At 35.8% G+C, this 22,126-nt stretch overlaps 2 protein-coding genes across 6 annotated transcripts; both read left to right on the top strand.

The window, feature by feature from the left end:
• The first annotated feature begins 658 nt into the window (after window positions 1-658).
• On the top strand, window positions 659-9,365 carry LOC106090096 (GA-binding protein subunit beta-2). Of its 4 annotated transcripts, XM_013256189.2 has the most exons (11): window positions 659-801; window positions 3,075-3,258; window positions 3,315-3,473; window positions 3,577-3,774; window positions 3,833-4,045; window positions 7,390-7,410; window positions 7,574-7,736; window positions 7,808-8,148; window positions 8,217-8,308; window positions 8,374-8,425; window positions 8,629-9,365. In XM_013256189.2, exons 2-11 carry the CDS (start codon window positions 3,133-3,135, stop codon window positions 9,157-9,159), a joined length of 1,896 nt encoding a protein of 631 aa, XP_013111643.2. In that variant the 5' UTR covers window positions 659-801; window positions 3,075-3,132; the 3' UTR covers window positions 9,160-9,365. The 4 variants fall into 4 exon arrangements, with proteins under 4 accessions (XP_013111643.2, XP_013111649.2, XP_013111638.2 ...); XM_013256195.2 differs by lacking the exon at window positions 659-801 and having other exon boundaries at window positions 2,987-3,258; window positions 7,393-7,410; XM_013256184.2 differs by lacking the exon at window positions 659-801 and having other exon boundaries at window positions 2,987-3,258.
• A 2,043-nt stretch (window positions 9,366-11,408) lies between these two features.
• Window positions 11,409-14,842, top strand: LOC106089759 (ATP-dependent RNA helicase DDX54). Of its 2 annotated transcripts, XM_013255743.2 has the most exons (8): window positions 11,409-11,487; window positions 11,554-12,097; window positions 12,159-12,338; window positions 12,402-12,565; window positions 12,623-13,033; window positions 13,103-13,369; window positions 13,453-13,614; window positions 13,989-14,842. In XM_013255743.2, the coding sequence occupies exons 1-8, from the start codon at window positions 11,485-11,487 to the stop codon at window positions 14,721-14,723; spliced, it is 2,466 nt and encodes an 821-aa protein (XP_013111197.2). In that variant the 5' UTR covers window positions 11,409-11,484; the 3' UTR covers window positions 14,724-14,842. The 2 variants fall into 2 exon arrangements, with proteins under 2 accessions (XP_013111197.2, XP_013111190.2); XM_013255736.2 differs by lacking the exon at window positions 11,409-11,487 and having other exon boundaries at window positions 11,545-12,097.
• The last annotated feature ends 7,284 nt before the right edge of the window (window positions 14,843-22,126 follow it).

Raw genomic sequence — 22,126 nt, 5'->3', positions numbered from 1 at the left:
GTCCGGAACGTGAAATAAAATGTTCACCAAACTCGCCTCTCAATAAATCCATTGTTACGCGTGCTGTGTGGCACCGTCTTGTCATGCATTTTGGGCAAAAAAAAGTTGGACGCCATCCCACGGAATAGCCTTTACTCCCTTTTGCTATTTATCTTTCGAATTTAACAGCTGATTTTCATAAAACAGCAATATGCAAGGTCTCAATTACCAAACTCTCAAAATTTAGCTCTCTCCACGCTCTTTCCCGCTCACTTAAATAAAATACGCGAACAGCTTCCAGTAATAATTTGTGCAAATTTGCACAGATTTTTGAGGACACGAACGCTTTTAATGTCGTCAAAATTACGTAAATTCGTTACGTTTAGCCGCCCTGAAGGGAGGGGAGGCATGTCATGTTTTTGGCACTGGTTCAAGCTGGCAATATCCCACACCAAATCATGAAAAAAATTGTAGAAAAATATTTGTATCTGTAAGTGCAAATATTAATTTTCTTGATTTTTTTCCGTTTTTCCAAAATACATTAAACCTAGAGCTCAAATTGAACATTTTTAGTGCATATGCCAACTGAAAAACATGTACTTTAATAAAGGGTTCCCATCTCTGTTGCCAGGTTGTAGAGTTAAGCATCCCTGTGTTTTGTGCTATTTTTTTTTTCTTTAGTATTTTGTTCGCGTACGTAATCTAACATTCAACAATTTTTTTAACAATTACCAGCGCAGTCTTATAAACAAGTGCATAGAAGCATACAACATAATTAGTCTGGAGTATTTTAACTAAAAAACTTTTTTCTTAGCTGCAAAGGTAAGTACGATTGTGGAGAATATTACAAATTACTGACTTCCGCTTTTGCTGAGACGGATGTGGATGTGTGATGGCGATGGCGGCCAAATGACAATAGTGGTACCATGCGCAATGAGAATATAATAATAGCCTTAAATGGAGAGAATAGACGCGTGAACATAATATGTACTTGAGATTAAGACAAGATTCAAAACAAACGAAAATGTATTTTCATCTTATTATAATTTCCGTTCCTTGGTTTGTTTTTATGCTTTTAACTAGAGTTGCCACTTTTGTTAAAAAGGAATTTCAACATGTTGCCACTTCAAATAATTGAATCATTTTTGAGGGGAGGAGGTAAATTTCGGGATTATTTGCACCGCTACGATAAACTAAGAAAAGTGACAAAAACAACCGGATTAAAAAATATAAAAATAGTTCTAAAATTTTAAGGGAAATTATAATCTTTTGTTTATTTTTCTGTTGAGACGAGCATAACGCCCTGGACGTAGGAAATGTTAAGGTTATAGTGGTAGTCTAAAATGAGACAGATTCAGCAGGACCAAAGCCGCGGAAGATAATCGACGACCCTCGCACTGGTAATCGAAGCTCAGCTATTGGGGGACATAACACTTAAGGTGCTATTACACGATATGTGCTTTACATATGTCCTGTAACTTTTTGTATCCCCCATGACTTTCCTTATGTACATCATACGCGAATAGCTCGTGCTCTAATCCGCATGTATGCATATATGCACTGTACTTTTTTATGGAGCTTGCTTTAACAGAAAAAATTGCATACATATTCCATCCCATCTTTATTAAGAATTTACTCGAAAACGTGTTTACGATGTGAGTATGGCGCTTAAAAGTTTAAAACCTTGTCACACTTCATGTTCTTGTCCAATGCATGAGTTTGATCTTTATTTTAATAAATCAAGATTTATCAGTTACTATGATGATGATGATTATCCAGTACAACTATGCATTGGAATTCTATCCATTATATCTCATTTATCCTGGATAGAAATTATATAAAATATGGCAATTGTTGTTTTGCAATGCATTGTTGGGATGTTCATGGGCAAATTTGTAATTTGCCGAGTAATTCCAGCTCCATACGGTATAGACAGTTTTCAGTAAATAAGCTTAAACCAAAACTTGAGCTCAGTTGGATCACATTTGTGACATTTGTTAGAACGTCGTACTTCAGACCAAACTTGGCACGATTTTTGGAAGTCGTAACAGAATATTTTGTGTAAATTTTCAGTTCAATAGGATAATATTTTCAGTTTCTAGTCATGTCGAAGGATCACTTTATATGGGAGCTATATCCAAATATGAGCCGATATGGCCCATTTGCAATCTCCAACAGCCTACATCAAAACTAAGTACATATCTGTGTAAAATTTCGGGCGGCTTGCTTTACGCGTTCGACCGCCATCGTTATATCCACAGACGGACGGACTTTGCAAAATCGACTCAGAATGTCGAGACGATCAAGAATATTGTATAATTTATAAGCCAAAAACAAGTTAGATGCCACCTATTCGGTATAATGAAGGGCTGGTTATACTCTCGTGAATGCAGCTGTATGCAGAAAGAAATCGGAATGTGAAGGTGGAGTTACATACCACGCGCAGCACTTATGCGTACATAAGCCATCAAATGCGCCCACATGCGTCCTTTGGTTTGCGTTACATACCATGTTTTTTTGCTGCATACAAAATTCTAAAAATAAGCTTATTAATGACATTTTAAGCATTAATTTTAGTGGAAATCGTCAATAACAAATCCCAATCATATGTCTTGCGCCCTGAAGCGCGTTCAAATTTGAGAGTTCGTTAACTTATTCCGCCAGATGCGGAATAACAATACAAACCAACTTATTTTAATTTTTTTGACATGCATGCATTATTGCTGCCCGAGGTATGCAACTCCACCTTAAGATTCAGTACAAATTATATTTCACATTTCGTTTGCATGAATTTTGAACATATATCAAAATCGATAGATTTTTTTTTAACCAAAAATGTGTATAGGTACCTTTTTTGCAACGCATAATTGCATTTATCCTACATTTACGATACGTTAACGTTATTCAAAAAGCATAAATGCATGTATCTACCTACATTTACGATACGTTAACAAAACTATAATCGACGACATGTCTCTAAATGTGAACAGTCCATTATTTATCATAATCGACGATTATTATTTTTGCTATTAAAACACAAACAAATTCTTCTTCCTTTTTCATTTAAATATAAACATTTATTTAAATTTTTATAGTTGTGCGTATAAGAATGTATAATTTGCTATAAGCCAGAGGAAGTGCAGAAATATCAAAATGGTTGGAGGCGGTGGTAACAATAAAATTGTGGCCACCCTCCGGGCTGATTGTAAAGTATACCCAACAAATCAAGGATCTGCCAGCCTGGATCATCAACTTGCCAACTTGATGAATTACAAAATTGTAAGTATTCTCTTTTAATTTCGGTTTTCATGATTTGCAAAAGTTCTGTTTTGCAGCGCACTGAGGGAGAAGTGTCCAATAAGTCGCTCAACACGCTTAGTGTTCCCACTACTGTTGTGGACCTGGGAAAACAATTGCTGCAATACGCTCGCGATTCCGATGTAAAGGGGGTGAAGAATGCTTTGTTCCGTGGAGCACCATTTACATCCGATTGGGTAAGTCGACGGCAAGAGCAACAGGTTTTTTGTTATTTTTGTCATTTAACTTTTTTTTCTTCCATTCGGCAACAACAACATGTGTTGGTATTTGGGAATCCAGTTGGGAATGTCCGCCTTACATTTTGCTGCAATGAATAATCAGTATGAGATTTGCCAGGTTTTATTAAATGGCGGCATAAATAAAGACTCGAAGACAAAAGTTGATCGCACTCCACTGCATTTGGCCTGCTACTATGGTAATGAGCAGATAGTTGAATTGCTGCTCTCTAAGGGTTGCGCTGTGAATCCTAAGGATATGGTAGTCCCTCATAATATTTTGTTTTGTTTTGGAATAATCACAAATATCAATGTTTTAGCTTCGCATGACTCCCTTACATTGGGCTGTTGAGAGACGCCATAAATCCATTGTACGAATGTTGTTAAAACATAATGCCGATGTCACTGTGATCACAAAGTTCGGTCGAACGCCTTTGGCAATTGCTGTACTGACCGAACAGGCCGATCTATTGGAAGATTTGGAAAACGCTCGTCAAGCTCAAGCAAATAGGACATTTAACGAACAGCATGAGGTGAGTGCTAAAACCTTTTATAATGGGTTAAAAAAAAAGCAACAAGTTGTTGTATTGCAGTTAATTTAGCCTGCTTTCAAAATCATTATGTGATATTTTAAGAAGTTATATTGTAATTAAGCATTGGTTGTTGTTGTTGTAGCAGTGTGTTGTACACTGAGGCGCCAGCCCTTGCCGATGAAGGAATACATCGGGTCAATCCGGTATGTGCAACCGGCTGACATGGGATTGGTCCATTTGTTTACTGTTTCTATATTGTTAATAGAATATGATCAAATGATGAAATGCATACGGTTTATCTGTATTGTTGCTTAAAAAAATTATCTTTCGACGGATTTACTTACTCCATGACACGCTATGACTATGAGTATCATACGGGTTGGAACTCTGTTATGGGTGGGGTTAACGTCATCACGAGAAGATCAGCGGAGAGCTACCGGGCGCGTCAACTGTTGGCGGGTGGGTGATTTTTGCATTCCAACGACTACCGGTACAAATTTAAATTTTTTTTAAAAAATTCTCCCTATTTAGTTTCTCATACGGACTCCCTGATACGAAACTTGAGCTGCTATGACACGATATGTGCTGTCACTTTCTGTATGCAAAAGTCTTTCCTTATGTATGTCAAATCGGCATGTATTCTCATATGTATTGTATTTTTTTCATAGACATGTGTCTACATGTATGTTCTATTATGTAAGAGCTCGCTTTAATCGAAAGAGTCGAACATTTACCCGAGAATAAATTTTTTCCTTAAAATTTTGTACGTATCACACGAAGTGTACAATTTCAGAGTTGCTATCTTTGAAAATACGTATTACTAAACATGTTGTTGTGGCTTTTGTAGCAATGTTTTGTTTTTTTGTAATGGCTCTTTTGTTTTATTAGAAAATAAACCATAATATCAAGTGGAAACATTTTTTTTTAAGAAAATTTTCACCAAATCCAAAACCAAATAAAACGTATAGTTCTTTATTAAAATAGCGATATATTAGTCCATTAAGAAATATTCTTAATGTATAGATGGGATACACTTCGAAATAATACTGCCTGTCCAAAAAAAAAGGCGTTACTCAAAATTCTCAATTTCTGCCTTAAAGATAACAATTACTTCACATAAGCTGGAAAACTTCACCAACAAACTTATGATGTACCCACTCTCATTGTACTTGACAATCTTTTGGACTACGTAAAAGCCAAAACAGAATGAGCTTTGTTTAAGAGCGTCGCGTTGTAAAAATGCACCTCTGCCCACAAATCCCACAAAAGCAACGCGGAATAGTTAAACATTTTTTTATTTCGACGCTTGGCTACGAGGAACACGTTTGGTAGTGTTTTTAGTAGCCAATCATGGCGAATAAATTAAAGGTGGTCTCATTTGTACAACAACAACAAATCATATGGTGCAATCCGCCATTGTGCCATCAAGCTGATCGACGGTAACGAAAATTTCGACAGAGGTGTTTACTGATCTTTATAAACAAAACGATAATGAAATTACTGAACGAGTATCTTAACAAATTACAATTTACAATTGAAGGGGAAACTCCATGGCGAAACAATTAAAGGTGGTCTCATTCGTACAACAACCACAAATCATATGGTGCAATCCGCCATTGTGCCATCAAGCTGATCGACGGTTTGCTAACACACACAAGGAATTTTGTGTGCTTGTGTGTATACGTGTGCGTACATGAGCAGAGAATGTGCGAGAACAAAGATGACAACAAAAAGAATGCAAACAAAAATCTGACATCTTAATACCGTCAAACCTGGCCGACTGTTAACAGCTGTTCGCGAGAGACCACGTTTTTAAATCCGCCTTGAGGAAACTCGTGCAAAGTTACCGATCCTAAACATTTGCATTGGCCATCAAAAACACAAAAATAAAAAGTTTTTCTAGAAATTGTTTCCCTACCGAACTGCCAAAACGTTTTTATGGGCATTAATTTACAAAAATTGCCATAAGTAATACAGATTTTTATTTTGGTTGCGTTGTTAGACGACAACTCAATTGCACGTTAGATGCTATCCCGTGCATAGACTCTTACATTGTATAGATGTCTTATGGTTCTCAGAGTAAAATGGAAATAAGTTGTAACGAATAAAAATATAACGTTTTCTTTTGCCCCTCTTTCTTTAGAAAAATGAGAAGAAGAAAATGGAAGAACACAAAAACGTTGAAAAACACAAGTGATCCAACAAAAAAAAGTTAACAGCAAAGCCAAAACATGTTTTGTAAAAATAATTTATAATTCAAAAGCAAAGTAAATTACAAAATTATTTTTTAATTGGGGCTAAATCATCTCTTTTCTTCATAAACAACAAGTTTTGAATCACTCGGTTTTGTTTCTGCTAGTTGAAATTATCTTAGTTTTTAATTCTTAGATTATTTTTAATCGTTGCCACTGAAAATTTTGAGTCGGATGAGATATAAATGTATTTGTAAGAGTCTATGATCCTGTGTTCTACTGCCAGTATAGATAGATTTTATCTGAAATAGAAAATACGCAATGGCGTATTTTCCGCTTTTCGCTAGTTTTCTAAAAATACTAAACTAGTAGCAATTCATGTAGTTTGTCAAGAAACACTTAATTTATTTCTTTTATATAAAAAGTACATTTAATAGTGAAAACTTTTCCTATTCCTGTTTATTCTAGTATGGTATACGGAAAATTTTATTATTTTCAATTGATTTGCTCTTTTTTGGAGTTTAGGGCGTATGCTTTCTTGAATGTTTTCAAATGCCCGAAAAGTCGGGCCTATGGACTTTCCGGGTTAAACTCTAAAACAATGAAATATTTTTTAAATACAACTAAAAAAGACTAATTTTAGAATGAATTGTTCAAGATAACGTACCAGGTTCCACATCATGACATTGCCCATTTGCAGTAAAATTTTTCATCTCATTACTTTATTGTGGGCGCTGGCTGGATTTATGCAGGGTGTTTTGTTTTGTTTGCCTTGTGCCGCAATTATAATGATGCAAATATCCGAGTCTGTTGCTAGTTTTACTTTTATTTTCGTTCCTAGAAACAGCTTGGGATTATCAGGCAAACGAGGTGCCAACATTGAAAAATGTCTTGCAATGAAAACCTTCACATGTAATGTGGGCAAGTCATGAGCAGCATGATCATCTCAAGCAGCTTCGGGGGGAAAATGAAAGCCACACCAAACCCGACTATTTTTCGTTTTAAGTTAGAATGTTTTTTTTTTTTTGTAAACAAATGCCACAATAAATAGTTGCGTGCTTATAATGTTTCTTTTGTTGTGTTTTCTTTAACATTATTCAATTTAAACTGAACATTTATTGGAATCCCTGCAAATGAACTAAACTCGTCTAGAAGACTATTTTGAAGCATAGAGTAGGTACTGATTTGAAGTTTAATTAATATTTCCGCTACAAGCGCATTTGGACATTACCAATTCGGCCCCTAAGCACAAAAATTTCAAAAATTTAACCTTTTCCACAACTAACCAATTTAGTACGTAATGCAAGAATAACATCATTTTTGGACTCATTTATAGAAAGAAACTTCAGAGGCAGTTAACTCGATTATGGGCCTTACCAATGCCGCCGCCGGCGAGGAAAATGGCAATGCTGCCAAGAGTCGTGAGCTTGAGGATGATGAGTTCATGAGCCAAAGTGAATATGCGGCATCAAAAATAGAAGACTTGGAAAATATTAAGGGTAAAATTAGCTAGCTTTTGTCTTATAAACATACACATAGTATATCTAATTGTGAATATGACTATTTGCAGAAACTGGTATAATTGGAGATTCAACGCTAAATCTGTTAAAGTCTCACGGCATCTCAATGATGCCCGAAGATGATACGTCTAAGGACATGCTTAATACGGCACTGCAGAACGGGCGACAGCTGGTGCTATCAGAAGGTGGCAAACTCCTTTTGAACGAAACAAAGAAAATACAGAATAGCAATTCTAATTTAAGCAATAGTGTAAGCAAAAATCTTTTGCCTAGAGTTCGTAACGATGCATATGTCAGTTCCTCCAACACAAATACAAATATGAGTAAGTTAAAGCCGAATATAATATCAAAAGCAAAGGACAATCAACAACAACAAATGGCTAAAAACAAGGTAATTTAGGTGGTCACCGCATACCTTACCCTTTAAACAACGAATAACACTTTGTTGATATTTTTTAGAACATACGTATTATATCACTAAACGATTTTAAGAAATTGTATGGGAATACAAACCTCAAGTCAATGCAAAAAATACCGCCATCAGTAACAAGGTAAGTGATACAGTTTTATTTGTTAGGGTTTGGTTAAGGTTATCCTTTCTTCTTCTGTATTACAGTCAACAGCGGGTGGTCAATGTACGCCAGCCAATGCAATTGAGACAGCAACAGGTTTGTCAATTCGTTTTTTTTTATAACTTTTTTTTTATTTGTCGAAAATAAATTTGTGCTTTCCTAATGTGTTTTGTTTTTTGTTCATCACATATATTACATGTAATTAGTAAGGAAAATAGTATTTTTGTTGTTCAGCGATGCGATTCATTGGGGACAAAGGTTTACTACATGATAACATTTATTTTTACGGTCCCTTTCAGATAAAAGTCGATTTGAAGAATGACAACAACAACAAACATAACGCAACACAGGATAATGCGGCGGTCGTACTTGAAGAGGACATATTGCCCCACATAATACAAATAGCCAGCAAGGATGAGAACGATGTTGCCGACACCGAAATGCCAAAGCAACAAACTTTGGTTCGAACCATACAACCACATTCTGCAATAACAAAGCAATCTGTGCGCATAGTACCTGCCAAACGTGTAGAACACTTGGGGGGTGCTGTACCAGTGCGTCAGGTGAACGCAGCCAAAACAATTAAACTCGCGCCCAGTCGAACCACAGTTCTTCAAGACACGAAACCAGCGGCGGGCTCATCACCGGTGGTGCCGCTGCTAACCACCACAGAAATTTGCCGCCAACTGCTGCTGATGAAGCAACAGAACGAGGAGCTGCGCAGAAAATTCGACTTGGCACAAAAGGAGAAAGAGGAAATGCGCCAACGCATCGATCGTTTGGAGGAGTTATTATTAGTTGAAAAAACAGACGATGATTTTACAAATTGATTTTTGTACCACAACGAAGTTAATTTAATGTACTGCCCGTTTATTCTGATAATCATTTCAAAAATATATTTTTGAAAGTTTTTATTTTCTAAGCAAGCTATGCTAAGCAATTTAGGCGAAATATCATAAATTTTTCCTACGTCCGCACGTAAAAGGAAGTATGCTATACGTACGTTATATTTTCGAATCAAATTGCAAATTTGTGATTCGACTTTATTGAATTTCATTTTGATTTTATTTTCATGTTGTTCGTTACACAACTCGTCGATATGTTACGTTTTCCTTTTCGCATAGGAACCATAGTGTAAATAGAATATAAAGAAGAATATAAAATATGCGTATTTATATTTACCATACTATTTGCCTACATTGTTTAAAACTATCATTACTGCATTACAGTTACAATATGTTTTGTGAAACTAACGCTTTTCATAAATAAGTGATTAATTAATTAACAAATAAGCTGTTACAACTTTTTATATTTACACAAAAATAACAATTTTGTAATTTCATGTACTGTACATTGTTTTACACACAATGAAATTATAATAAAATATTTTCTACTCAATAAGTATAAAAAACAAAATTTCCATGTGTCGATGAATATTAACTTTGGTAAGTATGCCTCCGCTTGACTGTGTAGTGGTAAGGCCTTGGCTGGTTCGCCTTAAAGGTGTGTCTTGGTAAATTGTGATTTGGAAAAAATAAATTCAACGATTGTGTTATTTTCTATCAAATCTACCTTTTCAACAAGGAGTTATTTAATTTTATCATTATTATTATTTTAATTTATTATTATGTGATTATTACGTGATTTTTGCGGGTTGTTAGGGTCAATATGTTTCAAAATGCAAATAAAACAAGTTTATTTCATCTTTTTCTCGACGTTTCGTCGGCTTTTTTCCGACTTTTTCAAGAGTTCATTTAGTGAAATCTAGAGGCGCATATTAAATATTTTGTTCTGTTTTGTTACGTTTATTGTTTTTACTTACATATGTTAACATTTGCATTATTCTCTTAATTTATTAAAAAACTGGACATCACGACACATTTATAATAAATTAAAAAAAAAGTAAAATATTGCAGCGAAAAATTAAAAACTAATATTACAGAACTATGTTTACACTCTAAACTATTGCAACGGAATACTGTAGCTTTGTATTATCTTTGTCCTCTTTCGTGTTCATCGACGTTTCTATCCTCTGTTGTATACGTAAACTTTCAAGAGTATATCTCTTATTTTCATTTCTTTCTCTGTCAAGAATTCTGATTTTTTTTATTTTTTTTATGAAAATAACGATAATCACAACCAAAAAAAAAATCAGAACCAAGGAGAAAAAAAATAATAGAGAAAGAGAGAGAGAGAGAGAAAAAAAATAAAAGAAAATGGGTTATTAAACAATCCGTATCCATTTTCTAGCAAATTTGTTCAAACTGTAACAAATACGTTGACAAATGACAACATTATTGTAAATTACCCAAAATCTGACGAACATAGATATGGAAGTTACATCTAAATCTGAACCGATTTAGACCAAACTTCTTAGATAGATGTGGGAGCCATCGAGGAAAGCATTGTGCACAATTTTTGCAAGATTTCTCAATATATGCATTTGCTTTGGCTCTAGACGTGAAAATCGGCGATATACATATATGGCAGCTATATCCAAAGTGATTGATCGACTTTTATCTAACACGCGCAAGCAAATTTGTGTGTGGGTGTGTATACGTGTGCATACATGAGCAGAGAATATGCGAGAAAGAAGATAACAACAAAGAGAATGCCAACAAAAATCTGACATCTTAACAGCTGCTCGCGTGAGATCTTCTTTTTAAATCCGCCTTGGCAAATCCGGTAGGCTGTTAAACAAGCCAAATGAAGTGTCAAAGATTCATAAATTTTCTTAAATAAAACCAATTAAGTTTTTCACCACCACGAATTAATTTCGAACTTTTTGTTTACAATATTTTAAATATATTATATTTTAAATAATTTATAATAAAATAAATAATGTTCTACTGCTAAAAACCATATATTGTTTTGTTTAAAACTTTATGAAATTAAAAAAATAAGAATAAATTATGATTTCTACTATAGTCTATTCGGATATAGTGAATTCGCGGTATTAGGTTCGCCAACTTGCAAAACTGCAGTAAAAAAGAAGTGAAAAGCCTATTAAAATAAAACAAATATAGTACGGCAACTCTGAGTCTTCGGCGTTCAAGGTGGTAACATAACACAGCTGTTCAGCAAAACATAAAATACACTAACATTACCACGTGTATTTTTCAGAACAACAAAAAAGCAACTAAGTGGATGAAAGAATGGTAAGATTCTCAATAATTCGCTTACCTTTTCAACTGAAATGTTTCCTTTACATAATAATGGCGCAGGTGAAAGTCAATGATCTTCCGGGATTCCCATCCATGGACGGTGGAGGAAGCGGCGAAGGCATCGATATTTTAAAATCAAAGCCTTCGGCTAAAGCCAAAAAGAGCGGTGGTTTCCAATCTATGGGACTTAGCTATGATGTAGTAAAGGGAATAACTAAACGAGGCTATAAGGTACCTACACCCATTCAGCGCAAAACCATCCCCCTTATTTTGGAGGGACGGGATGTTGTAGCGATGGCTAAAACGGGATCGGGTAAAACTGCTTGTTTTCTAATACCTCTCTTCGAACGGTTAAAAAGAAGGGATCCCACCAAAGGAGCTAGGGCACTTATTTTATCACCCACCCGAGAATTGGCCGTGCAGACGTATAAGTTTATAAAGGAATTGGGCAAGTTCATGGATTTGAAAACAATTTTGGTGCTGGGCGGCGACTCAATGGACTCGCAGTTTTCGGCAATACATACGTGTCCCGATGTCATCGTAGCCACTCCGGGTCGATTTTTGCACTTGTGTGTCGAAATGGATCTAAAATTAAGTTCCGTTGGTAGGTGGTACTACAAGAGTTTGAAATGAAATGCTTATGTTAGAGTTAAATCTTTTTTCAGAATACATTGTCTTTGATGAAGCTGATCGTCTCTTTGAAATGGGATTTGGCGAACAATTAAATGAAACATTGCATCGCCTACCTCAATCTCGACAAATGGTGTTGTTTTCTGCAACGCTGCCCAAACTGTTAGTTGATTTTGCTAGAGCTGGTCTGAGTGATCCTGTGCTTATACGTTTAGGTAGGCGTTTGGTTTGAGACAAACACAGTGTTTTTCTTACATTTTGCTTATATTCTTTTACAGATGTGGAATCAAAACTACCCGAAGCCCTCAGTTTGAAATTTGTTTATTGTCGTTCAGATGATCGGTACACCACACTAGTTACCCTTTTGAAGTACGTTATTCCAGCGGGTGCCCAAACGGTAGTTTTTGCTGGGACTCAACATCATGTGGAACTGATATCTTTTGTAAGTGTAATTAATAGGATAAAAGTTTGTATCTTTTAAATCGTCCAACTCTTATAGATCCTAACGGGCTGTGGCATATCAAACACATCTGTGTACTCTAGCTTAGATCCTTCTGCACGTAAAATTAATACTGCAAAATTTGTCAGCAAAAAAGTGTCCGTGTTAATAGTTACCGATGTTGCTGCTCGTGGTATCGATATACCCAGTTTGGATTATGTGGTGAATTTGCACTTTCCAGGCAAACCAAAACTGTTTGTTCATCGTGTGGGTCGTTGCGCTCGTGCTGGTCGAACAGGTACAGCGTTTTCCATCTTCTCAGTTGATGATGCTGCTCATGTGTTGGATCTTCATTTGTTTTTGAACCGAGAATTCAACATAAACGATTCAAAGGCAATTGGTACAGTGCCGCAAGAGCTATTGGAGGAAGAGCATTTGACTGTGATGGAGATAAAGAAGAACCATAATATAGTGCGTACTAAGAAATTCTCATTTTAAGCAAAACCCTTTCTAAACATTTTTCGTTTCTTCTCATTAAAGAGTGGAGTGCTGCGTACTAGCGAGAATGCGTACAAGAAGTACCTATCATCCAGACCAGTGGCATCTACAGACTCAAATGCCCGAGTGAAAAAGTTGAAATTTTTTGCCCTTAGGCCTTTGGAGGATTTTATTGTTCAGTCTGCACCCAAGCTTTCATCAAATGGAAAAAATAAAAAATCAGCTGAACAAATAGCCGATGAGGAGCGTAAATTGCAAGACCAGAGACATGATTTACTGCTGCAAATGAAAAGTTTTAAGCCTCCCAATGTGAGTTGCAAGTCGAAAATTATAAAGTGTTTCTCAGACCATGTTTAGAAATAGTGAAATCATTTAAAATGGTTTTGTTTCAGACGATATTTGAACTGAACAACGCCCAGAAATCGGTTCCGTATCAGGTGATGAAAGCAAAGCGATCACAACATTCGGAAGTCATACAGAAGTATCGCTCCAAAATGGAAGAATTAGATAAGGAGGAAGAAACGAAGCAAATCGACAAATCCAATACGGTGGAGGTAAGTTGAAATGAATGTGCGTAGAGGTAATCTGGTGTGTTCAAGGAATCACCTTTCCTTTCATCCCTTGAAATAACTAATAATTTTCACGCAATAAAGTGCCAACATTTCATACATTTTCACCATATGGTTTCTTAAATAAAACCAGTTAAGTTTCTAACACAAGAAACTAATTTTGGCCTTTTGTTTGTGTGGTAAAAATTAGTGTTTAAGGTAAAATCGAGAATTAAACCCAGAACAAACAGACTAGTAATTGAATTTAACGTTTGTCAATGTTTAATTACAATTCTGTTAAGCTTCATGCTAATTGTGAGCCATATTTTGCCAACTAAAGTAAGCAGTGGAAATAGTAAAATTTTATTACTTATTCACAGAAGCCGGCGGTAGATGTCGACGAAGAAGAAATTCAAACTGCATTCAAAAAAGTCGTCGCTCCAAAAAAGAGAAAAAACATGGATGATTTGTACACACAAACACCGAAAAAGAAGCAAAAGAGCAGGATTAACGCCAAAGATTCTGAAAATTTTATTCCATACCAATCTGCCGATAAGCACACAGAAGATGGCTTGGCTATCAACAACTTCGAAAGACAAGCTATGAAAGCGGAATTCTCTGTTATTGATCGTGAAACCAATGAGGTACGTCACAAGCCTGGTATGAAGAAATGGGATCGCATAAAGAAGAAAATGGTTGCTGTTCAGGATCCACGAGCAAATAAAATACGCACGGAGTCTGGGGCCTGGATACCGGCTTCGTTTAAAACCGGTCGTTACAGCGATTGGAAAGAAAAGTCCAAAATCGAGGAACAATTGGCCAAAGAAGCCGGTAGTGACGACGACACATTTAGACCTTTGTCTCACGAGCAGCGTTATCCTGTAAGCAGGCATGCCAGACACAATGCAAAAGTTCAAGCCAAAAAGAGGGCTGGCACAGGTGCCGATAAAGAGTTGCGTACCCCGGAACAAATTGTTAAATCTCGCATGCGCCTGGAATTCATCAAGAAACGTAACGCAGAAAATACTGAACGAAAAGCTGAAAATCGTAAAAGAAGTATGCGCAAAAGTCAAAGGCCTAAGGCTATGGCAAAGGGAAAAGGTAAAAAGAAATAAATACCGTTTAGTCTTTAGGGATTTACATTTCGTAAAATTGTAGAAAATTAAATAAATGTCTTATAAGGAAACTCTTTAAAAATAAAGTGTAGAACAGATATTATAAACACCGTTGAAAATTTGAGGTATATTAATCCGCCCCTTAACTATGAGCACCACACAGGCTGGAATTTTGAGCTCCAATCATGTTCCCGCGGCGATCGATCGTATAGACCGGAACGAGCTTGCTCGCCTAAAAGAGCATGAGGATGATCGCCACCTCCACATGTGGCTACAGCAACTACCAGTGAGAGGCCGGGCGGCATCGGCTCTAGCTTTAATACTGAGTGCCTATGATCAGGGTTACCGTTGGGATTTTCGAAAAGTAACAAAAAGGGTATTTAAGAAAGGGTTAACCACTTTTTTAGGTAAACCATCTTGTTCGACCCATATTAAAGGAAATTGGAGGCCATCATAACTCAGAGGTAAGCATGTCCGGCATTCACGCTGAACGCCTGGTTTCAAATACTGACGAGACCATCAAAAAATTTTCAGCAGTGGTTATCGTCTCCTAGTGCTGGTGACACTTGTAAGGTATTTATCATAGTTAATTGACCGCCTAAACTTATCTACCAAGTTGTGTCTAAATGGAATGATGGAGTTATATATAGCAATAAGGACGATATTGAACTCAATTCTACAAGAACTATGCAATCTATCTAAAAGTCGAATCTGCTGAAGTGATATGTATTCATGGGTTTCGATAAAGTTCGGCCCTCCGGCAAAAGCAGGCTACTTCATTCATAGATATCTGGAACTTGCTGGACCGCCTCGTTTTATGCACGTTTTAAGCGAAATTAGTTTGCATCCGTTTATTATTTACCAAAAAACAAAGGCATGTAAGACCCATTGGGAATTAAATGAAAAGTATTATGGAGTAGGATCTGTTGATATGTTGGTATTTTCTATTTAAGTGGTAATTGGTGGTCATTACTGTTCTTCGCCTATCAAATTCTAACTCAACAGGTAAAATAGTGTGGCTTCTTGAACTGAAGAAATTTATTCGGAGGGTTTGTTTGTATCGAATATATATCCCATTAGTGGCTCTATCTGCACAATACACCGAAAAAAGTGGTGACGGTTTACCACTGCCAAAATTCATCCAAATAGCTTTATATCAAAATAAATTTAACAGATAGGAGCAGTTGTCCAACAACAAATAAATAAAATTAAATGACTCCTTGTTGAAAATTAGTAGATTTTATAGAAATTTACACACTGAAAATTATCTTATTATTTAGCTTAAGTTACCAATTTTTATATTTCATATAATTAATTTAAGAAGTTTTATGTTTGAGAGTAGTGCTTATTGTAATTTCATTGAATGGGCTCTTATAGGGCTTTAAAATTAGAAAATTAAAAAAATAAAAATAAATAGTTAAGTGCACTATCTGTCAAAATCAGTAGTTAGTGCAACTCTGATTTTGAGTGTGTTACCGGTTCGCGAAAGCTGGTACTAAACATGACATAATTACCAGGTAGTGTACCATAAACAGCTGATTACAATTTTTTCTCGTGAAGTGCACTATCTGTCAACTAGTTTTGGTTGTGTGTGTGTGTATTTTAGTTAAGAACAATGACACACACAACAACGAAAAATGGCGCGAACTAGTAACATGCTCAAAATCAAAGTTGCACTGATCTTGACAGTGCACTCAATATTTTGTTGTTGGGCAACTGCTACCTGTAAATGAATATGTCTTGGTTAAAAATCGTAACACACACAAACATCGAAAAATGGCGCGAACTAGTTACATACACAAAATCAGAGTTGCACTTATCGCTGATTTTGACAGATACTTTATTCACTTTTTGCCGATTACTTTTTTTTAGATAATATTGGGTTGCCCAAAAAGTAATTGCGGATTTTTCATATAGTCGGCGTTGACAAATTTTTTCACAGCTTGTGACTCTGTAATTGCATTCTTTCTTCTGTCAGTTATCAGCTGTTACTTTTAGCTTGCTTTAGAAAAAAAGTGTAAAAAAGTATATTTGATTAAAGCTCATTCTAAGTTTTATTAAAAATGCATTTACTTTCTTTTAAAAAATCCGCAATTACTTTTTGGGCAACCCAATAGATTTCAAAAAAAAACTTGCTGATTTAATTCAGTGGGACATTCTCTTATTACTTATGGTAACATTTTAATAAAAATTTTATTTTATCATTGTTATTTGTGTAGTTTTTTAAATAGTAATCACCAAAAACATGGGGTTTCAAAGGTGAAAAACGAACATAGTATCAGCCACAAAGGGGTCATTTTAATCTTTTAAAGGGCTTGTCACAAAAAGTGTGACGCTTTTTCAATAATCCGCTTTTTGGGCATTTTTTTTAAACACCGTTTGTGGGTATAGCGAAGCAGATCGAAAGAGAGAACCAACGTTTTTGCCGGAATTTGAACCCAGACATCTGGCGCTCCCTCTATATTGACGTGGTGTTGATGTTTTTTTTTGCGTAAATGCAAAGAATGCAGAAATCAGTTTTCATTACATTTTAAGAAAGATTGTGTATTCGAGCCAAGAGAAAATAAAGTTAGTTTCTACTGTTTATAAAACATCTTAACGCAGACTTCCATACAAAAAGTAAACGTTAATGCGCATACAATTTCCTTTAGATACATTAGGAACTGGCAAAACTGAAGTGTTCAAATATTTTTATACATTCGTGTGTTTATCACCATCCAATGGACAATTTGCGCAATATTTTATCGGATATAACAAGTCGGCATTGTTTTGCATTCCTGCGTTAAGTGTTTGAAATAATTGGAATTCCAACACAATTTATAAACACTGACTGAGTGTTGTTTTCATCGAGTGTATACATAGAGCTCTCTGTTCCATTCCATCCATGTCCCATCTACTAGTTTTTTTGTATATTTATAAGAGTTTTTATTAATTGCTGCTCCCTTTACATAATGTGGATGGATATGTGTTTGGAATAGGTAATTATTATTTGTTAAATACCTACACTTGCGTTGTCGTTTCTATAGATTACTCAATGGTCCATTTTATGAATGTAGAGGTAGTCAATTTCGGTACGTCGCGCAGAGCAATAGCCGGAGCGGGCCCTGTCCAGCTAGTCTTTTATATAAACATGGAATTTTTGCGCTTTGTTTGTTTATTTGCTTATTATAGGGTTGCCCAAAAAGTAATTGCGGATTTTTCATATAGTCGGCGTTGACAAATTTTTTCACAGCTTGTGACTCTGTAATTGCATTCTTTGTTCTGTCAGTTATCAGCTGTTACTTTTAGCTTGCTTTAGAAAAAAAGTGTAAAAAAAGTATATTTGATTAAAGTTCATTCTAAGTTTTATTAAAAATGCATTTACTTTTTTTTTAAAAATCCGCAATTACTTTTTGGGAAACCCAATAATTTGTTTGTCTGTTCCGTATAGACTCAAAAACGGCTGAACCATGAAACCATTTTCATGAAATTTTCACAGATGCTAGAGTTTGATCCCCCGGTGAAAATAGGGTACTACATTTTTTTGATATCCGAAGGGGGGCGGATCCTCCCCCTTACCACCATTTTCAAACACATCAGGAGATGGGTGCACCGGTTTAAGCGAAGTTTTGTATGCCACCTTATAGGATCCCAAAAGCACAAAATTGGTATAAATATTTGAAGTCAAATAATTTGAGGGGGACGCCCAAAACCCACCGAACGGACATGTTTACCGATTGAAACAATATTGGTATAGTTCATATATGGTATATAGTTCATTTAGTAATAAATTTCAGAAAAGGTATCGTCAACGATGATATGCTTTTATCCATGTATAGTAAAGTTCTCGCCTATTTAAAAATTAATCGTTAAAGGAAAACTACTAACTTTAACCGAGTTGTAACCTATTTTATCTATACTCATGAGTAGTTAGTTTTATTTGTACAAAGATGATTTTCTAATTTTTTAGGAATTTTTAACTAATCGTGAATAAATGTCATATTCATCATTTTATAAATAACTCATATATACGATAGGCATTTTTCAGAGGGTGTCTGTTGTACAAATATGTCCAATGTATGATAATTTATATTTGCGACTAAATTGGTTGCTAGCAACTCATTTTATTCATTTGTCTGAACCGAAAAAGGATACGCTGATTAATTATAATAAAAATGCGTTTAAATTGTGGCACATGGTATCCGCGATTGTTGACAGATTCTTTAAACAGATTTCCTGTATGGAAGTGCTGTAGCTAAACAGAAACAATTGCTCAAACACACATTTGTAATCATAATTTTTAAATCACCAAAAGCAGCCTCACTTTTATCCCCATAAATCAGGTGTCACTGCAAAGTTTATCATAATTGTTTAACAGTTCTCTATTGAGTTGAATTCAAAAACAGATTACAGCATGCACTCTTTCGTTCGTTTTGTTTAATTTTATTATATTATTAATGCTGTTAATTAATTATGCAGTTCCTTTAGACTAGTGGATTACAAACATAGGTTAGGTTGAAAAGTGGCCATGCCACTATGGACCTAAGTCAGTAAACGGCTTGTTGTGCACTCTAAACACTATAAAGTTACCTCTAAAAATAAAATTTTAAATTAGGACTTCCGGCTACCTACAAAATCCTTAATTATTTTCAATGACAATCCCCTAAGTTGGTTCTTGTCTGGTAATGTGTCTCCATCTATGTGCCGGTATCTGTTAGACGCGAAAGCCGGGCAATGACAAAGGAAATGCTCCAAGGTCTCATCATCTTCCCCGCATGCCCTACATATGCTATCACTTACAGCACCGATTTTACTTAAGTGAGCTCGCAGTCCTATGTGTCCCGTTGTGATTCCAATAGCTATACAGACCTCCTTCTTACTTCTTTCAGTAATAGCCTCGACTTCTCACGATCTGGATCCCCCCATAGGTTTTTCGCCGTCCTACCGACCGTTTCGCTGTTCCACAATGATGCATGCGCATTCGTCGCTCTTTCGTCGGATTACAAACATAATGGTATAGCTTTTCCCTAGCCTGGTCGGTATTATCATTTAATAGATTTTTTATCTTCCAGCTGATCTCTATCTAAATGTTTAATGCGTAAGTGTCTCAATGTTGGGCACGTAGTTAAGAAATGTTGCAAATTTGCCATTTGCCATTTGTCTTGTGTCACAAAGGGTACATTGTTCAATATAACATATCTTCTTTCACATATTCTACACCTACAATACATCGTAATTAAGAAGCCTGAACACTATTAAGAAACTTGTGTCCCATAAAGAAATTTGTATAATTAAAAGGCGATTTTGCGATTTGAATCGATGACAATCTGAATAATACAATTAAAGCGGTCATGAACTCCATAAACGAATTTATTTCAAAATCTCTTATGCTATTGGAGCTATATCAAGTTATAGTCCGATTCGGACCATAAATGTATACTGAACATTGTAGAAGTCATTGTGTAATATTTCAGTTCATTCGGATAAGAATTGCGCCTTGTAGGGGCTCAAGAAGCAAAATCGGGAGATAGGTTTGTATGGGAGCTGCATCAAGCTATTGAACGATTCAGACCATATTAGACACGTATGTTGATGGTCATGAGAGAAGCCGTTATACAAAATTTGTGCCAAATCGAATGAGAATTGCGCCCTCTAGAAGCTTAAGCCGATCCAAGATCGGCTTATATGACAGCTATAACAAAACACCTCATGCATAATTTCAGCCAAATCGGATGAGAATTGCGCGCTCTATTGGCTCAAGAAGTCAAGATCCAAGATCGGTTTATATGACAGCTATACCAGATTATGAACCGATACGAATCATACTTAGCAAAGTTGTTGAAAGTGATACCAAAACACTACGTGCAAAATTTCAGTTAAATCGGAAGAAGCCAAGACCCAAGATCGGTTTATAAGGCAGCTATATCAGGTTATGTACCGATTTGGACCATACTTAGCGTAATTGTTGGAAGTGATACTTTAACATCACGTGCAAAATTTCAGTCAAATCGGTCAAAGATTGCGCCCTCTAGAGGCTTACGAAGTCAAGACCCAAGATAGGTTTATATGGCAACTATATCAATACATGGACCGATTGGGACCATACTTAGTGCAGTTGTTGGAAGTGATACTAAAACACCACGTCAAATCGGACGAGAATTGCGCCCTCTAGGGGCTCAAGAAGTCAAGACCCAAGATCGGTTTTTATAGCAGCTATATCAAAACATGGACCGATTTGGCCCATTTACAATCACAACCGACCTACACAAATAAGAAGTATTTGTGAAAAATTTCAAGCGGCTAGTTTTACTAGTTTTACTCAAAACATTGAGATATTGAGCTGAAAGTTGGCGCACATATGCCTTTTTGATGCACGCTGATTAAATTCTTGAACGGGCCAAATCGGACCATATTTGCATAAAGCTGCAATATAGACCGATTTTCCGATAAAGGATCTAATGCCCATAAATGCTTTACTTTTCATCCGATTTCGCTGAAATTTAAAACAGTGAGTAGTCAAACATCGACATCTGAGCCAAATATAGTCTGAAGCCCATAAAAGCTTTATTTATTACCCGATTTCGCTAAAATTTGAAACAGTAAGTAGTTTTATGCTTCCAAACATAGGACCAAAATATGCTTCAGATCGGACTATATTTAGATATAGCTGCCATATAGACCGATCTCCCGATAAAGGGCTTAAAGCCCATAAAAGCTTTATTTATTACCAGATTTCGCTGAAATATGAATCAGAGGGTTATCTTAAGCCTCCTTATATCTGAGCTAAATATGAATCAAATCGGACTATGTTTGGGTATAGCTGCCATATAGTCCGATCCCCAGATAAAGGGCCTAAAGCTCATAAAAGCTTAATTTTTTAACCGGTTTCGCTGAAATTTGAAACATTGAGTATTTTTACGCCTTATAACATAGGAACCAAATGTGGTTTAGATATCATAACTATTAACGTAGTAGTAAAACTATCAATAGTGCCATCGATAGTTTGTCAGCTCTACAATCACGCCACATATAAAAGGTGGCCCATCTAGCGGTGGTATTTGTGAACTACTAAGCTTTGAAATCTTCAATTATTGTTTTGTGTGTTTGTGTTTTATTTTAGTACTATACAGTGCTAATCACGACTGATCGTTTCTTATTGTCTGTTATCGCAAGATATCGATAATTCACCAGTACACAGAAAATCTGACTTGCATTGGATAGGACTACAATAAAATAGCATATATTTTGGATATGTCCGATATTTATAGGCACAAGGTGTGTTAAAAGTGTTCCATCATTAACCGGCGTTTATACGAAGGCATTATATAATTGGCCCCGCCCGACTTTTGCCTCTCCTTACTGGTTTCATGACTAATTTTTGTAAGATAATAGATATTGAAGCTAAAAAACTAGCTGATTTCATT

The sequence above is a fragment of the Stomoxys calcitrans genome, chromosome 1 (assembly GCF_963082655.1).
Source record: "Stomoxys calcitrans chromosome 1, idStoCalc2.1, whole genome shotgun sequence".
In the NCBI taxonomy this organism is placed as follows: domain Eukaryota; kingdom Metazoa; phylum Arthropoda; class Insecta; order Diptera; family Muscidae; genus Stomoxys; species Stomoxys calcitrans.
The sequence above is the reverse complement of the archived record's forward strand: the minus strand, read 5'-3'. Positions and strand labels throughout refer to the sequence as shown.